At 44.9% G+C, this 17622-nt stretch overlaps 1 protein-coding gene across 1 annotated transcript in view; it reads right to left on the bottom strand.

The window, feature by feature from the left end:
- Positions 1-17622, bottom strand: part of UNC80 (unc-80 homolog, NALCN channel complex subunit) — a 133878-nt gene that overhangs the window by 103802 nt on the left and 12454 nt on the right. Inside the window, exons 3-16 of the mRNA XM_060282245.1 lie at positions 16623-16779; positions 15672-15764; positions 15418-15626; positions 14617-14740; positions 13508-13581; positions 12142-12281; positions 7473-7734; positions 6946-7080; positions 5654-5870; positions 4250-4369; positions 3185-3453; positions 2159-2527; positions 1876-2007; positions 536-683 (exon numbers count right to left, since the gene is read on the bottom strand). Of these exons, the coding sequence (XP_060138228.1) occupies positions 536-683; positions 1876-2007; positions 2159-2527; positions 3185-3453; positions 4250-4369; positions 5654-5870; positions 6946-7080; positions 7473-7734; positions 12142-12281; positions 13508-13581; positions 14617-14740; positions 15418-15626; positions 15672-15764; positions 16623-16779 (2449 nt within the window). The remainder of the gene's footprint in view (positions 1-535; positions 684-1875; positions 2008-2158; positions 2528-3184; positions 3454-4249; positions 4370-5653; positions 5871-6945; positions 7081-7472; positions 7735-12141; positions 12282-13507; positions 13582-14616; positions 14741-15417; positions 15627-15671; positions 15765-16622; positions 16780-17622) is intronic.

The raw sequence follows: 17622 nt of genomic DNA, 5'->3' as shown, positions 1-17622 counted from the left end.
GTGCTTTCGAACTGCTAGGTTGGCAGGAGCTGGGACCGAGCAACGGGAGCTCACCCTGTTGCGGGGATTCGAAATGACAACAACCTTCTGATCGGAAGCCCTAGGCTCTGTGGTTTAGACCACATCACCACCCAATAAGATAAAAGAAGCTAATCTAAATAAAAAACGAAAACAGAGAAAGAAAGAGAAAAGAAAACACAGATTCCTCTCTCAACAGTAGCTCTTTACCCTTATTGCACTCAGAAAGTGGTGGACCCTCCCAGCTCTCACCTGAGAGCTTTCCTTTCTTCTCCCAGTCTCTCACCTTGGGAGATCTTCCCCTCCCTGCATCTCACTCAGGGTCCTTCCACCAACCACCTACCAGTTTCATGCATGTGCAATCCTTGGGCCCCAACAACAGCCCAGAGCAGAGGACACCAAAGGAAAAACAGAAAGAAAGAGAGGGGTGGGGAGGGGAGGGAGATTTTAAAAAACCAAGGAAATGGGGGGGGGAATGAAGCTGGGGGGAGGCTTTCTAACAACAGCTTATACTTACTGTCAGTGACTGGCTCCATGCAGAAACCTAGCAAAGCATGTAAAAAATCCACCACATTGTTGAGTGAATCCTTGTTTACATAATCCCTCATGGTTTGCCGGAATTGCATCTTATCCAGCTTGTACAACTTTGTGAGGCAATTCTGAGCCTATGGAGAGAAGATCAGGCACTTAGGTTCTGGTGACAGCAACCATGTATTATTTGGAGAACAAAGAAAGAAATTAAGCATGGGACAGCCCTGCAGCTCTGCGTCTCCTCTTCACTGGCCATGTGTACTAAACGAGAAGCCGTACAAAATGCTCCCAGTGACAGAGCTTCTATGAGAAGGGACAAAAAAGTAGTTGATAACATTTGGTCATGGGTTATCTATTACAACACATGATAGGAGAGATGAATGGAGACACAGGGTTGCTATTTTCATAGGGGAGCCGTGCGTCACCCAGAACATGCATTTCTGCCCTTCGTTGAACTCCTACACCAAACTTTGGTTCCCATGCAGTGCCAGCAAGGGGTACAGTCTTGGCAAGTCTTCCCCTATGTCTTAGGAATGGCTGGTTAATCTTGGATTCCATTTGGCCAACTCTTTCAGTTCTCCAGACACGCAAATGCATGCACACAGACACACAGACTGAAAAATCAGAGCAGCTCAACCAAAGCTGACCATGATGCAGCCCCATCAAGTGGGCATTGATGTAACTGTTTTTTTAAAAAAGAAAAGGTTGCCCAACAGTACAACATGGGGGCAGCCGTTCTTTTGACTGGACGGTGGTCTTTTGTGCACAGAATTACACAGGGAGTAGTGTGTGGTCACTTCCTGCATCATTTTTAAAAGCATATTTACCTGGTGTGGCAGAGGTGCCATGTTTTGAAGCTTTATACTGTTATAAGCAAGAATGAATTGATTTAATTCGGTCACTGACCAGATTGCAAATAAGCAAGAAAAATGACAGGATGCCATTGGTACTCACAAATATTAAAGTGTGTGTGTGTGTGTGTGTAAAAGTTTGTGTGTGGACTTTTTAGAATTTCCCTGGAATTATCCTAAAAGATCTATACAGAAATGGGCTGGGGTGTGTTTTTAAAGGTCTACATGTGAAAGCAAGATGGGGCCGATTAGGAGGGATTCATCTATTTCTAGCTGGAGCACTCACATACAGCACAATGCCCTTACTCACTCCTGTCCTCTGGTGCTACATCACAGGCTTCACAGTTAAGAAACGAAGGTCTTGCCTTCCGCATACAATTCCAGACCAAGATGAATGCTGTGAACTGCTCAGACCAGGAACTCTACAAAATGGTTTAAGAATTCTGCCTCCATCCCTTGTTCTGCCATGGCATACCTGATGTCTCAGGCGGTCTCCAGAGAGCCCACGGTGACCTTCTCCACAGCCATATGCACAGCCCAGAGACTTCACAATTTTTATCAGCATTGTCAGAGCCAGCCTGTGTGTGCTTGCTGGAGTGCTTTCCTCCTTAGCAACAGGGGGAAAGAGACAACAATAGCCCATTTTATTGCACGAAGCAGATGTATGTAACATTCCAGGTTGTTTTTGTGCTCCCAGACAATCCAATCTAACAGACAATGAATGGTGGGTTAATCAGCCTCATATAACCAACATGTACCTTCTCTTCCTTCTTATCATTCTTCTCATAAGGCCTTCCTCCACCTTCTCCTCCTCCGTCACCTCCTCCTCCATCTCCTCCACCACTTCCTCCTCCTCCTCCTTCTCCACCGCCATCTCCAGCTGCGCTGGCTGGGGCAGCCCCAAATCCAGAGGCTGAACTACTCAGAGCCCCCTTGAGATGGAAGGAGGTCTCGCTTTGTCTCTTCTCGCTGGGTTCATTCTCTTTGTTGTCACTTTTCCTTCTGATCTTCTCCACACAGGGCACCACACCAAGCTGAAGCAGGCATTCCACAATATTGAGGGCCACATCACAGATTCGGGAGCTGATGTCATGATTCAGGACCAGGAAAACAGCCTTGAGAACCACCTTGGAGGATGAAAAGCAAGATGTTACAAACAGTTTTGTTCTTAAAGACAGCATTCAAAATCCCGGCTGAGCTGGCAGCAAAGACAGATTTTGCCAAACTTTTATGTGGTCATTTACAAAGCATGGTTGGTACGCCACTTCAAGGTGAGCTTGGTTGTGGCGTGATATGCTTTGCACTGAGGTGTATGCCATTTATAGAAGCTTACCAAAACAAGTCGCTGTCTTTACTCTTCGGCCAGAATTGATCTAGGTCACATTTCTAACAGAGTTGCCTTTTAGCGAAGCCATAATGAACTTGTCATAGGAGGTGAGAGAGAAATGCATCAGCCACAGCAGTCATTGAAAAAGTTATTTGGGATAAGAAACTGAGAGTGTTTCGCAATCGGACAGTCATTAGTTTTCACCTCACAGGTTCAATTTAGAGGGAGTTTCTATCAAGTGCAAATTGCAGGTGAGAGGAACCTGATTCATAATGAGATTGCAGTGGAAGTCAATGCACAAAACTGGACAGTCCTTCAAATTGCTATTTATTTGTTTATTCTTATTTCTTATTTTTATTCCTCATTAAATAAATATTCATCCAAGTGGGTTACATATATTTAGAAAATTAAAAATGGAATAGCTAATGTCACAATGAGTATTGCCATAAATATTTACCGAAAGATCTAGCATGCCGTTCTTGTGGACAAAGTTGCTGGTCCCATCGATGTGGTCTGTATCCTCCAGGCAGCTATAGTTGATGCAGGAATCTGTCAAACTCCGAGGGAGATTGGCGCATGCCAGGGGCTCATGAGGCATCTCTGGAATGGGCACCTGGTTACAGAGCTTGCGCATGTGCTCACTGAAGAAGTCTGCATACCCCACATTGAAAGAGGCCAGAGTGGTGTTGAATGTTGCCACTGTGATGGTGGAAATTTGGGAACGTACTAGGCAGAAGTACAACAGATACTGTTAGCTTCACAAGGGGAAGAATTTATTTATATTATGTCTTTTGTTTTTTTCATAAAATTTATTCATCGCTTGCTTGAAAAAAAACTCAAAAACCCTCAAAGTGGTTTACAAAAGATAAAACAAGAAAATCAAGAAAATTTTACAACCCTACTTTAAAACATAGAAAAGTTTAAATACCAAAACAGAATTACCTCAGCTTTCTAAGCATCTGGGTGGGCTTGTCTAAACAGGAATGTTTTTAGCAGGCTCCGAAAAGGGTACAGTGAAGGCTCTTGCTTGCTCTCAATAGGCAGGGAGTTTCAAAATGCAGGCACTGCCACACTAAACAATCGAGTTCCAACAAATGTGGAATAGGTATCACGTGGCACTTGTAGTAGTGCCAGTCCCTCCAATCAAAGCAGTCTAGTGAGTGCATGCAGGGTAAGGCGATCTCGTAGGTAAACTGGTCCAAAGTTCTTAAGGGCTTTAATAGTAATATTTACTCATAGCAATACCTCGAACGTGGCCCACCAACAAATTGGCAACCAATGCAGATCTCTGGCCACAGGTGTTATATGCTGATAAGGCATCACTTCTGTCAGCAATCATGCTGCAGAATTCTGCACTAACTGCAGCTTCCGGATCAACTTGCACCCCGAGGAGGTCACTTCAGTGCTGCGAACACAGGTGTTTGACTTCACCCATGAGGTGCTGCACTCCATTGTCTCTTGAGACAGACGCATGCCAACAACAGGTATAATATTCAATTATATTATTGGAATAGAATCTCACCATGGCTGTTGGAGTGGTCTGGCAGGTCAGTAACCAGGGTATGATGGGAATGGGAATGCCTAGCACTCAAGCTCTCCATCTCTGTAGCTGTATCGGAACTACCTCGCCTGGTAAACCTCCCTAGAGCGTGGGAAAGAAGCACACAGTTATGCTCAAGGTGCAATGTCATTAATGAGGATGCTTTGCAAAATGATCATGTTTGCAAGCTGCAGCGATCAAGCCACATTTGGGTTTGCTGGCTGAAAATAGATGGGATAGAAATGCACCAAGGAAACATTTTCTGGGGACTGGGCACAGTAAATGGGTGCTATAAAAGCTGTAGGATTTGGACTGTGAAGACAGGATCAATGAGCATGTCTGGAAATGTTCTGCCCCCAGTTTGTTGAAATCATTAAATATTAAAACATAGTTGTGTAGCAATGCCCTCCGATCAGTGTAATAATGACACGTGACACAGAATTTAAAGGTTAATTGGGTGGTTCAGGCCACAACTTTATTAAATATGCATGTTGAGCGGAATTGGCTTAGGCGTTGGAACCTATCAGACTAAATCCGACTCCAACCCGTGTGTTGAAGTCCGTGAGAAGTTAACCACCAGTAAGGAACCCGGCGATGCCGATCAACCGGAACTCCTTCTGTGGCCACCGTACGGGGCGTGCCTTACGGCCCTGGCGACTCCAGGCTCTGGACCAAGCCTCGCCCCCGGAATCCTTTAACGGAATTACTTCTCCAAATTTGGGCAGGTGATGACGCAATCTGCCCCTCCTCCATCTTATTGTTATGCAAATTTCCAACGCCTAACCGCCTAACCTAAGTTGTGACGACATGCTACGAGGTAGGCGAAAAACCCATCATGGCTAGCCCAGTATGGGAAAAGTCCTACCCGGTCCACTGACTAACCAGGCAACCGACCAGGTCCGCAGCAGCGCCCCCTATTCTCTTTTTAAGGGGCGGGTGGGCGGGTGCTTCTGTTCGCTCCGGCGAACTGAGAGAAAGAGAACGGGTCCCGGCCGCGCGAAGGGGTTTAAACGCGGCGGCCCCGCCCCCTCATCCCTATTGGACAAGGGGGCGGATGACGCAGGCGGGAACTACCATTGCGTAGGGGCTGACACTGCAGCCCCCACGCAATGGGCTCGTCGGGCTGCCCACAACTCCACCTCCGGCAAAGGCACGGAAGTGGCTTTATTCATATTACTATAGTTATTAAGCCCAGACAAACAAGAGAAATGCGTGGTTCAACTATAAAGCTGGCACAAATTTCACTGCAATTTCTATAATGTTCTATCAGATTAGATTGTTAAGACATAATCAAACAATATCCTGTAGTCCATAAAAGCAACGGGACATTCTAGTGCATTCAGGGTCAGGAGAGCTATCTATTCTGAAGGCCATGTTTTCATTCACCTAGGATGGTCGTTTGCCACCCTCCTCTCTCAATGCCACGCCTGTCTTCTCCAATCCCCGAGAAGCTGCCAAAAGAGAAGGTGCTCCGAGTAGGTGACACGTCCAAATGGTCTTCGTGGAGCAAGAAGGGCACCCCCATCCTTCGCTGCCGCTTTTTCCCTGTGTGGTGGTAAGGAATGGAGCCCTTGCGCTCACGATCTTCTTTGCGGCTCTTGAACTGCAGGAAGAAGACAGGAAGAAATCTTAGCAGCAGAACTCATAAGACACTCATAAGACTCAGGTGGGGAACCTCAGGTTCCAGGGCCTGAATCATAGAATCAAAGAACGGTAGAGTTGGCTGGGACCACACGGGTCATTTAGTCCAACCCCCGGCAATGCAGGAATCTTTTGGCCAATATGAGGTTGGAACCCACAATCCCAAGATTAAGAGTCTCATGCTCTACCAACTGAGCTATCCCAGGTGATGAATGTGTCTCCCTCTGAGGCCACTCTGTCTTTCTAGACTTCCCATCTGCACCCCTCCTTGAGTTTCTTTGTGCGTTTGGAATGTGTCCTTGAACCTCTTGCCTGCCTGGCTGGCAGATAGAGGGGTTGTCAGGGGACCACCAGCGGAGAGTCCAGGAAGTTGGGACCAGGGCTCTCTGATAAGACGGAGCCTGGGATGCTAGCGTTTCGCAGCATCCTTCGGAAGATGGTGCTGAGGCTCAGGAGGCAGTGCAGACCTTTGGGGATGACAAGAGGGCAAGATTCCCAGAGGGAAGGTTTGAAGGGGCGGACCAGAGCACTCAGATACGGGAAGCTCCAGAGAAGACAGCACCGGCTCCTCAACTGAGCAGCTCAACTGAGCAACAGCGGGGGTGGGGGTGGGGAAGAGGTGGGAGCAGAGGAGGAGATTCAAGGTGCCAAGGGCGTTCTGTTGGCAAAATTCCCGATGGTCGGTGCTTCCGGATTCTGATTCGGAATAGGACAGTCATGGATTTTGATGCTCTGTCTTGTACATATGTATATAATAAAACTCTGTAAAAACCAGCCACAGAGTTTGGAGCCGCTTACTCATGAAGAAGCAACCAGCATCATTACAGGGGTATGAAGGAGTGTGTAGTTATTAGCCTACTGCACAAAGGTAACATTTATATTCATCATTCTGCCTGAATTTTCCTAGTTAGATTGCTTTAGTTCAGTGAGAGTTGGCCTTCATGTAGTTTATGCAGTCCACACCTTTAGCAAATAACAGCATTAAGTACATTAAGGGAAGAGATCCAGTATGTTAGTTTAAGGTGTGATTCATTTACCTTCTTAAAAATATTCATTCCCAAATCAGAGGAGAGGTCTGGAACAGCTGCCCTTCGCAGGTTGGTTAGCGACACTTTGGCAAAAGCTTCAGTGCTTAATGATTTTTCCTCCTCGTTGCATTTCATTGTGAGATCCTATATGTCCCCAGAGAGACAAGAAACATACAACCATGTATAGGAAGACTGTGTATGCTTCAAAAATTGAGTGGTTCTTAATGGTGGTTTTTGTTTTATTTACTGTTGTTACTGTTGTATTTTATTGTGCACTGCACTGAAATTGTCAATAGAACAGTGTAAAAATATTTTAAATAAATAAATCCTAAAAATCAAAGGGATATTTTGTTTATTTCCAAACGAACAAAAGAGCAGCAACCTAGAAAGACAGCTAAATTATATGTGTACTTCTTCCCTGGTTGGTCTGAAAAAACCTGAAAAGCCCGGTTTCTAACCAGGCCATAAGACCTAAAACTCTAGACATGTTAGCCACACCGTCCCCAAACCTTTGTGGGCTGCCACGTTGTCCTCACCTGTGTTTTGTGAGTGTTCACCAGTGATGGAGCTGCTGCTACCATGGAACTGCTGCGAGGCCTAGGCAATGGTGGGACCTCTGGCTCAGGAGATTTCTCAGGCCTTTCCTCCAGCATATGCCGCAGCCTCTGGAGGTAATACATCAGGGACCACTGAGTGCCTTCCTCGGACCAATGTGGCTGAAGTAGGCAGCGTAATACGGCCACGTCAAAATAGGTAGCATACCGAGACTTTTGGCACGGTGGGATCACCAAAGACACCCTGTCACAAGGGATAAAGAAACAAATGCTTTGAACTATAGAAGCAGCCAGACCCCCAAGGGCTCCCAAGTACATCTTATCACAGGACCAGTCAAAGGACAAGCGGCTTACTTCAGTCTGGAGAAAGCTGCTCAAGTTAATAGTGACCTTATTAGCAGAAGATATCAAATTCTGACCAGAAAAGCTTAACTCTGCAATCTAAACATATCATTCATATAAGGAAAATGGCACAAACTATTCAGTATTCGAGCTCTCTTGAAATATAGCTTTTCTATCAAAGCTTAAGCGTCAAGGAGAAGAATAAAGAATGTGACTAATTGTGATTCCAAGGAAGGTTGTTTATTATTATTATTATTATTATTATTATTATTATTATTATTATTATTATCTTTATACCCTAATAGGACTCAAGGCATCTTACAGATTAAAATGTGAACTACTATGAATTATGAACATCACCTCCTGGCAAATAGAAGGGGAAGAAATGGAGGCAGTGAGAGATTTTACTTTCTTGGGTTCCATGATCACTGCAGATAGTGACAGCAGTCATGAAATTAAAAGACTCCTGCTTCTTGGGAGAAAAGCAATGACAAACCTAGGCAGCATCTTAAAAAGCAGAGACACCACCTTGCCGACAAAGGTCCATATAGTTAAAGCTATGGTTTTCCCAGTAGTGATGTATGGAAGTGAGAGCTGGACCATAAAGAAGGATGATCACCAAAGAATTGATGCTTTTGAATTATGGTGCTGGAGGAGACTCTTGAGAGTCCCATGGACTGCAAGAAGATCAAACCTATCCATTCTTAAGGAAATCAGCCCTGAGTGCTCACTGGAAGGACAGATCCTGAAGCTGAGGCTCCAATACTATGGCCACCTCATGAGAAGAGAAGACTCCCTGGAAAAGACCCTGATGTTGGGAAAGATCGAGGGCACAAGGAGAAGGGGACAACAGAGCATGAGATGGTTGGACAGTGTTCTCGAAGCTACGAACATGAGTTTGACCAAACTGCAGGAGGCAGTGGAAGACAGGAGTGCCTGGCGTGCTCTGGTCCATGGGGTCACGAAGAGTCAGACACGACTAAACAACAAAAACAATGAACTACGTGCATTTGCATCAGTGCCAATCAACGCAAAGCACCCTCTCCTAATTAACAAGTCACACCAGTTAATTGATTAGTGCTTCTAGCCCAGCTTATGTGAACCCTAGATGTTACGCTTCCAATGAATTTTCCCCAAGTGCTGAGCCCTTTCAAGAGCACTCGCCTTGCCTGTTCTAAAGCGGGGCCCCAGATTGCTGCCAGAGTCACCTCCCTTTTCCCCAGGGTCTGTTGCAGTTGAGGTTGTACACCAATGCCAAAGGCTGCTGGAGAATAATGCAACGTGAGGCCTGCCATAAGGGCACACCAGGGCCAGCCCTGACATTTTGGCACCTGAGGTGAACCACAAAATGGTGCCGCCCCACCAATTAGGGGAAAAGGGGCGAGTGAAGACCTACATCAGGAACAAGGGTGTGTGTGCATGAATATCTACTTTGGGGACGGGGGACGGGGGCAGTGCAGCGGTGGCAGCAGTAGGCGATGCATTCCTTAGAGGCCAGATCCGCTGCTACTGTGGATCCTGACACCTGAGGTGGCTGCCTCACCTTGCCCCATAGCAGAAGTAGCTACGGTACACCTTCTGTTGGCTGGGAATGTAAGGGAAGAGGATAAACTGCTGTCCTTTAAAAAAAATATGGATGGTAGTCATGTTGGCTCATAAGGAAAACACCAAAATTGCATACCCTCCAATATTTCTCTGATGAAAATAGGGATGTCTCATTCCATAATAATAATTTTACTATTTACTATTTATACCCCACACATCTTACTGGGTTGCCCCAGGCACTCTGACCAGCTTCCAACATACAGTGGACGCTTGGGTTGTGAACGTGATTCGTGCAGGAGTCACGTTCGCAACCTGCAGCGTTTGCAACCCACGTCTGCACACACGCAGGTCATGATTTGGTGCCTCTGCGCATGCGTGAGCACCGAAACCTGGAAGTAACCCATTCCGGTTCGGTGCGGGACGCAAGCTGAAAAGATGCAACCTGAAGCATCTGTAACCTGAGGTATGGCTGTAATAAGACATTAAACATTAAGAACACTTCCGTATGCCTTCAGATGGCTCAGGGGTTGAATAACTCCATATCCTCCAACATTTCTCCAATGAAAGTAGGGACGTTGTAAAGAAAAGTGGGATATTCTGGGATCAAATCAGAAACTGGGACAGCTTCTCTAAATCAGGGGTGTCCCTGGAAAATAGGGACACTTGGAGGGTCTGAAATCAATGTAAGGGTGATACTTTCATACAGTTTTTGGTTTTTTTAAAAAAAGGAACTGATGTGTGTTTTGTTATGTTCCGCCTCCAGTGATTAATCCGCTGGTATACTGTGATCTATTTTTAGTTGCTCTTTAATCTTGTTTGTAAATTGTTTTTTAATGCTCGGTTATTTTATGGCTTTGTGAATTGCTTTGAGAATTTGTGCCGATAAAGCTGCATCGGTAGAGAAACAATAAACACTGGAGTCATAGCTGCCAAGTTTTCCCTTTTCTCGCGAGGAAGCCTATTCAGCATAAGGGAAAATCCCTTAAAAAAAGGGATAACTTGTCAGCTATGACTGGAGTTGGTGCAAATCCCAAAACCTAAGAGTGTTAAATCCTTGCTGAGAAACAGATTGTGCATCTTACAGCTGATTCTTCCCTATTAAAGAACACTAGGATGAAACTTTTTAATTTTTGCTGGGGCAGAAGTGCCCTTGCTGAAATTCCCAATCTACTTGAACCCTAGTGTCATCAAAGACCCACCTCCCAGTTTTGTACATGTCACTCAGACTGTGGCTATGAACTCTGAGGGTGACTCCTTCTTTTGGACTGGGGACTACATTAGGGACAAACAGTAGACTGCATATAATATATTCAGAAACAGAATGCCGAAGTTAAAAACAAACAAACAAACTCAGGATATCTACCCAAAAGGCAATCTGAGTTCTGTTGAATAAACCTGCTTTAAAAAAAATCTAGACATTTTCATGTCTTCTGAATTTTAATTTCAACTCTGTGCTGACTCAACTCAGTTACCACGACCCCCAAAGGCTGTGGGGCACTGGGTGTAGCAATTTGGTTGAATTTGGTCCTCAAGGACAAAATAATTCCATGGATGCTGGGTTAGTAACTGGAGCAAACAACATTTATTTCTTCACTGCATGTTGCTAGGCAACAATTAACCCCCCCATCCAGTTGACTTTGTAGTGATCAATGAGTTCAGCAAATGAGGAGAAATTAATGATGCAGAATAGAGAGCCTGCCTGCAGCTTCATTGCCATAGCAACCGCCCAGCTCAGTTTCAGACACCGACTGCCTCATTTTTGCTGTCTAAAAACCAGTTACTTCCTCCTTTGGGCATTCTGAACTAGCCTAAAAACAATCAAGAAAAGAGAGCTGCCCAATAACTGTAGCTCAGCAGCAAAAGGAATATTTGATATATTTTTAAGAGTGAGTGTTTGTGCCCCCCTTTCTGTGTATATATTTGGGGAAAGTCTTCATTTCCACTCTCCGTGAGCATGGCACTGGTAACTTTCCTACATCACAGAAGTTGCTTTTCAATGCTTTTCTCACGGAAAATAAGGTCCCTGGGTGGGGGCAGTCAGCTGTACCCTTTCAATATACTTGGCAAGAGGTCAGGACCAGGCCAGTAAACATGAACGCCTTGTTTCAGACACTATGCTTCAAACCTTTTTCTGAAAAATTAAAATGCTTGCCAGAGATTCTTGCAGGAGAAAGTGTCTTTGAATGTCTAAACAACAATTTGTGTTTCAATCTGCTTGGTAATGGCTTCAGCTTAAAACACGGTATCCTACAAGAGACCAACAACCCAGGGTCAAAACTTAAACGGGCAAATAAATAATGCCCCCTTAGTGGCCACAATGTAACACCTCAGGAAGCTTTGAAGGGGACAAACTGAGAGAAAGGTGCTTGTCCCTTTCGCAGCAATACTGTGTGAGGAAGGAAAAGCAGATCCCACAACACTGCTATGACAAATGGAAGGCACCAACATCCCACAGTCTCCTCCAGAGCTATATGTGAAGTGAAGTGAAGTCCTGGAAGATATCAAGGCCACCAATGAGGACAGTGGGTGTTAATCAGTGTTATATGCTATTCAACACACATTTTATAGTCCAAATACATTTCAAACAGAATCACACAACTGGAAGACTCCCACTTTAACATTTAGAACAGAAATAATCTTTCTCCATCTTTTCTAACTGTGGGAAGTATCCTATGATCATAGAAGAAGGGGACAGGGATGGGGAGAAAAGAGAGACAGAGAGGAGCCCTGAAGAACATCAGCCTTCTAGAAGATCAGCTTTTACCTAGGAAACGGGGGTCCTTTCTCCTGGGAGGCTTGGGATGACACACTTCCATCAATAGAATTCCCACGGTGGCAGCCTGAGAAAGCAGGCCTGGGGGGCACTGCATCTGGCTGGGGTGTTTCACACACTACCTGGAGCCCCTGTGGGTGCAAAAATATTTCACAGAGAGAAATGCAATTAAAATGTGCAGTTTGCTGTTCTGCCTAACATGTAGCCCAAATTACTCTTGCTGTTAATTGTAGGAAGTGAAAATTCAGATGTCCTCCTTGAAAGCTTCACCGCAGGAATAATGGTTGAAGTCTGCATAATTAGGCTACACACTGAAACTGCAATCCTCTGCATAGTTTCTTGAGAGTAAAACCCACTGAATTAAACTGCACTTGCTTTGAATGAAGCACACATATAAAAGACTGCACTGTAAGGATCTACTCCCATCGTGTAGCAGTGAGCTTGCCTTGCATCCACCATGCAGGAATCTTGTTGCTGTTTTCTACTCCACTCTGCTACACTATTTGCAAAATGAGGAGTGTGGTGGTGCAACTCTAGAGTGCAATTAAAGGGAAAGGAATTGGCTTTATAAGAAACACAGCCCATGTCAACACAGTTCAAACCTAGTTCATCACATCCTGTTCTTTGAAACAACAGTGTTCATATAAAACTTGTTGTAGCTCTCTGATGTGTTAACTTTCTAGGTGCAGAGCAACAATTCTTAGAGTGGTTAAACAATCAATTCCTCTTCCCATGGAACTTTGGGGGTTGTGAGGTATATAGCGGCCTCCTAACAACTCACAGCACCCTTAACAAACTGTTGTCCCCAGGTTTTTGTGGGGGAAGCCATGGCTGTTTAAAGTGGAATGATACTGCAGATGGGAACTGTCAAAATCAAAAGGGATGGTTGGCAGCTCTCCCACACCTAGCATAGATCTGATCCAAGAAGGCTCCTATCTAGTTCATCATTCTGTTCTCACAGTGGCCGCTTATGCAACTTTCTTTCCCTGAAATCCCAAATAAAGGCCTGAACCTCTTACAGAGGGCAATCATTTAAAGCCAACCTTTGATGGCTGAGGTTAAGTGGATATGGGTGCTTTTAGCTTTTGTTATATCAGGTTCTGCTAGGATTTATTTTGCATTATACAGCAAATGTTTGTTTAAAGTTATTCCACTTCTCTTGAGTTCCCAAAGGGACTGTGGTTGCTATTTGCACATTCGCCTGCCTAGAGGAGCAAGTGGGAAGGACAACCCATTCCTTTCCAGGATCGCTTCTTCCCTGCAGAAAAATGCTTTCCTCAGCCCAGTTCCTTGGCTCACCCCTCTGCCCCTCCTCTCCCTGTGATTCCAATAAAGATTGTACAGCCTCAGATATTACCTCTGTACGTCCAGCATCCACATTAGGAGATTCACATGTCAGAGTCTGGTTTTTCATTGGGGAACTCCTCTTTGCTGGTAAATGAAGAACTTGTTAGTAGGCAAGCTGTGTGGCTCAAAGCACAGAAACACTGGAATTGGCTAAGAAGTGCATGCATATTTAAATAAAACAAACAAACACCTCTTGAATCATGCAAATGCAGCCTTCCAGGCTTCTCTATCAACCTCTTAAGGCTTTCCCCAGGCTACAACTCTCACCAACCTTACTTCACACCCTCTTTGAGTACTTTCACCTGGGTGGGAGGTGTCATTGAAATCTGATAATAGACAGGATTCACCTGATTAACTCTGTCAGTGAAAGCCCCGTGGAAGGGCTTCTGCTTGTGCAATGGGGCTTCTCCCCTCTCCTCCTTGCACCTCTGAAAATAGCTGGGTGGGTGTGTGAACCCCCAGAACTGTATATGGGGGGGGGTGTCATTCCATTTGGCAAGCTGATATGCTTGCATAGATGGCACTTTTGTAATAGTGCAGCGATGACTACCACCCAATGCCTCTTGATGGACAGAGAGGGGTGTTTGAGTGTCTGTAGATAGTAGCCTACTGAACAAAGATTACATTCACATGCACTGCTGCCCCTACTTTGCCTCTGGCTGCTAGAGTTGCCATATTTCAAAAAGTGAAAATCCAGACACAAAAGTTTTTGGGAGGGCCCCAATTGACATGGCATGCCATACGTCTGGATTTTCTGGGAAGTCTTGCTGATTTCTGCCCGGACACTGTTTTCGACCACAGTGTTCCAGGTATGTCCATGAAATTCTGGACATATGGCCAGTGGCCACCCACCACTGTCATGTGGCCCCTGGAATGTTGCCCATATGACATTGTGGCCCTTGGTCTGGAAAAGGTTCCCCAGCTCTGTGTTAGGGACTTGGAACCCTGTTAGATACTACATCTACTATTAAGAGGTGGTTCTCTTCAAAATAATCTGCTATCTGTTCTTTGGTGGAAGTTTGAGGAAGCCTCTGAAACTGTATAACAGACACTTACCAGCTACTTCTCTATGACTTTCAGTTTCTAAGTACTTTTGCATGCATTAACACAACCACACACCTGTGATTATATTCCTGATGGGTTTAACCAGTGCAGTAAAGGCGGAAACTTCAGGTTGCCTGTGCTCCCACATCGGCTGCCAAATAACAAGGCCACTGGCCAGACGAAAAGTCAGATCAGATTCCTAAAAGGACACAAGAACACAGCATTGACATTTTTTATTTAAACCCAGAGATTCCTTGTTCCAAAATCTCATAGGTAGAGAGTCCTTTTGTCCTATAAACCACTCTCTTATTCCATTTTACACATGATTTATCCACAAAAGTGTGTGGACAATCATGGGGGTGGTATGCTGTGCACAAAGTGTCTTGTGTTCTTAATGGTGGTTCCAATTTCACTCTCCAAAAATGTAATGCAATTCTACCTGTGATGAAGGTGGTAGAAATTTTAAGAATCATCACATGCACCAAATAAACGTTTTATACAGCAAAAAAACATAAGAAAATGGGTTGCTTACAAGGACCCTGCAACACCCTCCATTTGATATCCTAAAAGAAAAGTTTCTGTGAGATACCATAGGAATGCCAGACATGAAAGACGGAATGGTTGCCCTTGTGAGTCCAGAATCCTCCAGAGCAAGATTTGGAGGGTTGTCTGACTTGAGCTTTCATGCTTCTGTATGTATAAGTATGAGTGAACTTAAGGGAAATAAAGCAGGGAGAAGCGGGGAGGGGGACTCTGGAAGTGGTGGTGGAATCAGAGTGTCCCACAACACTGGAGATCAAGGAAGGAGACACAATAGCCACTTTCTAGGCATGGGACAAGCAGAAATGTTGATGAGCCTTTACTTTAAGCACTTACTTTGATCCTATGAACTAATGGAGCAAACAAGAACACAAAGAGCTCCACTGTGGCCATTGAATTCTGAAAGAACTTCCTCCTGTTGTTCTCCTCCTCTTCATTGGTGCTGTCACGCCTTGCATGCCCTGGAGATCCCTGGTTTTCAATCTGGTGGATGAAAGCGCTGCTGCTCCCTCTCCAGCTCGATGCCCTGTCTCCTCCTCCTCCTCCTCCTCCTCCTCCTCCTCCTCCTCCTCCTCCTCCTCCTCCAAAACGGTCATTGCTGCAGTCTTGAGGAGCTTCTAGCAACATCCAGTGCAGAGTATGAAGGAGCTTAGTTTCTGCAACACCAAGTTTATCCTGATGTCCTAGATGAGAAAATACAGCAAGACGTTCTGGGTCTTCCTATACACTGTTGTTGGATTTTGTCTTCTGTTGATATATTAGTTTTGTTATGGCCTATGGCCGAGCAACACTTATTTTACTGCTACACTACTAAAACTACTACTGCGATATAATTAATTGAAAATTTAAATGTTCTTCTACAGACCAAGGCCATGGGCTGTTACAATGTTCAGTCTTTATCTAGTAGTTCTCTCTAGCTTTTTTTTCTTTCATAATTTGATGGTGTGTGTGTGTGTGTGTGTGTGTGTGTGTGTGTTTCCTACTGGAAATAGCCTAGGCTTTTGAATAGCAGATAAAGGCAGAGTGACACATTCTTTTCTTCCACCCCTGATACTTCACTCACAGTTATCCACCCAGAAGTAGCAAAGGGACCTAGGCATGTAATGTAAGGTTACCAGATTTTTTTAAATGAATCCGGGGACACTTTTCAACTTCAGTAGGAATGATAGGATTTTGTCAGGGGACTGATTTGTAAATCTGGGGACTGTCCCCAGGAAACGGGGATGTCTGGTAACCTTAATGTAATGTCCAGATTGCCCTAAGACAATTTGTTTGCCTAGTGGTGCCAGAGAAAGAAAACAGGATTTCATGGGCCCTTCTCAGGATAGATCTCCCAAACCCACGTAGCTGAGAAATGAACAGGGTGTACCAGAAGTCATTCTGCCATCTAGCTCAATCACAACCAACTGAAATCAAAAAGGGTAGGGAAAGTATCATGCATCCCTTAGCCACAGCTTATCCTGCTTTGAGAACCATCAGTTTAAGCCAGACGGAACATAATTAGGTTTTTAGCATAATAGCATTCTAACATGCACACTGACCTAACTTGTTCCGATTGGAAAGCAGTGTCGCCGTGCAGTGAAGAACATGTGGTAAGGCAGCTTGGACCAGTTCCCAGCGAGAAATGCTCTGGATGGCTTCAGAAAGGGCCGGTGAAAGACCGTGCAACTTATTCTCAACCAAAACTCTTTCAAAGGACTAAAATGGAGGAGAAAAAAACAACAACAATCCTAGTACACGTTCTTGAAGATTGCACATTTCTGCTTCATATGAAAATAGTACCATAGGTAAATTTAATGAGGACAGTTCCATTCTTCACACAGGAAGTTTGATTGGCCCACGTTGCAATGGTGGACAGCAGGCACATTATCTCTGGAAACCATGTGCACATGCATGGAAACCCTATTTGGCCCATTGCTCCTAGATCTAAAGTACAGAGGGCTTTAAAGGCACATACCTATCAATATGTCAGGAACCTCTGGTCCCTTGTTGGACTCCCATGAGCAGCCAGGTCATGGCTAATGGTCATAGCTGCCAAGTCTTCCGTATTCCCCGGGAAACCCCCGTTTTTCCAGCTGTTCCCAGCTGAAAAAACTGTTTTTTTTGTTTTTTCCCGGTTTATTCTGGCACGGCGGCCATTTTGGAACTGGGCAGAGCATGCTCAAAAGCGACTTTTGATGCAGCTCTGCCCAGTTCCAAAATAGCTGCAGTGTGACTTCTGGCGCAGCGGCCATTTTGGAACTGGGCAAAGCAGCATCAAAAGTCACTTCTGAGCATGCTCCGCCCAGTTCCAAAATGGCGGCAGCGCTACTTCCGGTCTGCTACTTCCGCCCGATCCCTTATTTCTCTGACAGGAACTTGGCAGGTATGCTAATGGTCAGAGCTGATGAAAGTTGTAAGGGGGTGTACTTTTGTTTTTTATTATTTCATGCATTTTGTGTTTTCATACTGTAAACCACCCTATGATTCTTGGGTGAAGGGTGGTATATAAATTTAATTAACATCAACAGCAGCAGAAGAAGTGTTTGCTTCAGGAAAGCC

This window comes from Zootoca vivipara, chromosome 1 (assembly GCF_963506605.1).
Source record: "Zootoca vivipara chromosome 1, rZooViv1.1, whole genome shotgun sequence".
NCBI classification, from domain to species: domain Eukaryota; kingdom Metazoa; phylum Chordata; class Lepidosauria; order Squamata; family Lacertidae; genus Zootoca; species Zootoca vivipara.
The sequence above is the reverse complement of the archived record's forward strand: the minus strand, read 5'-3'. Positions and strand labels throughout refer to the sequence as shown.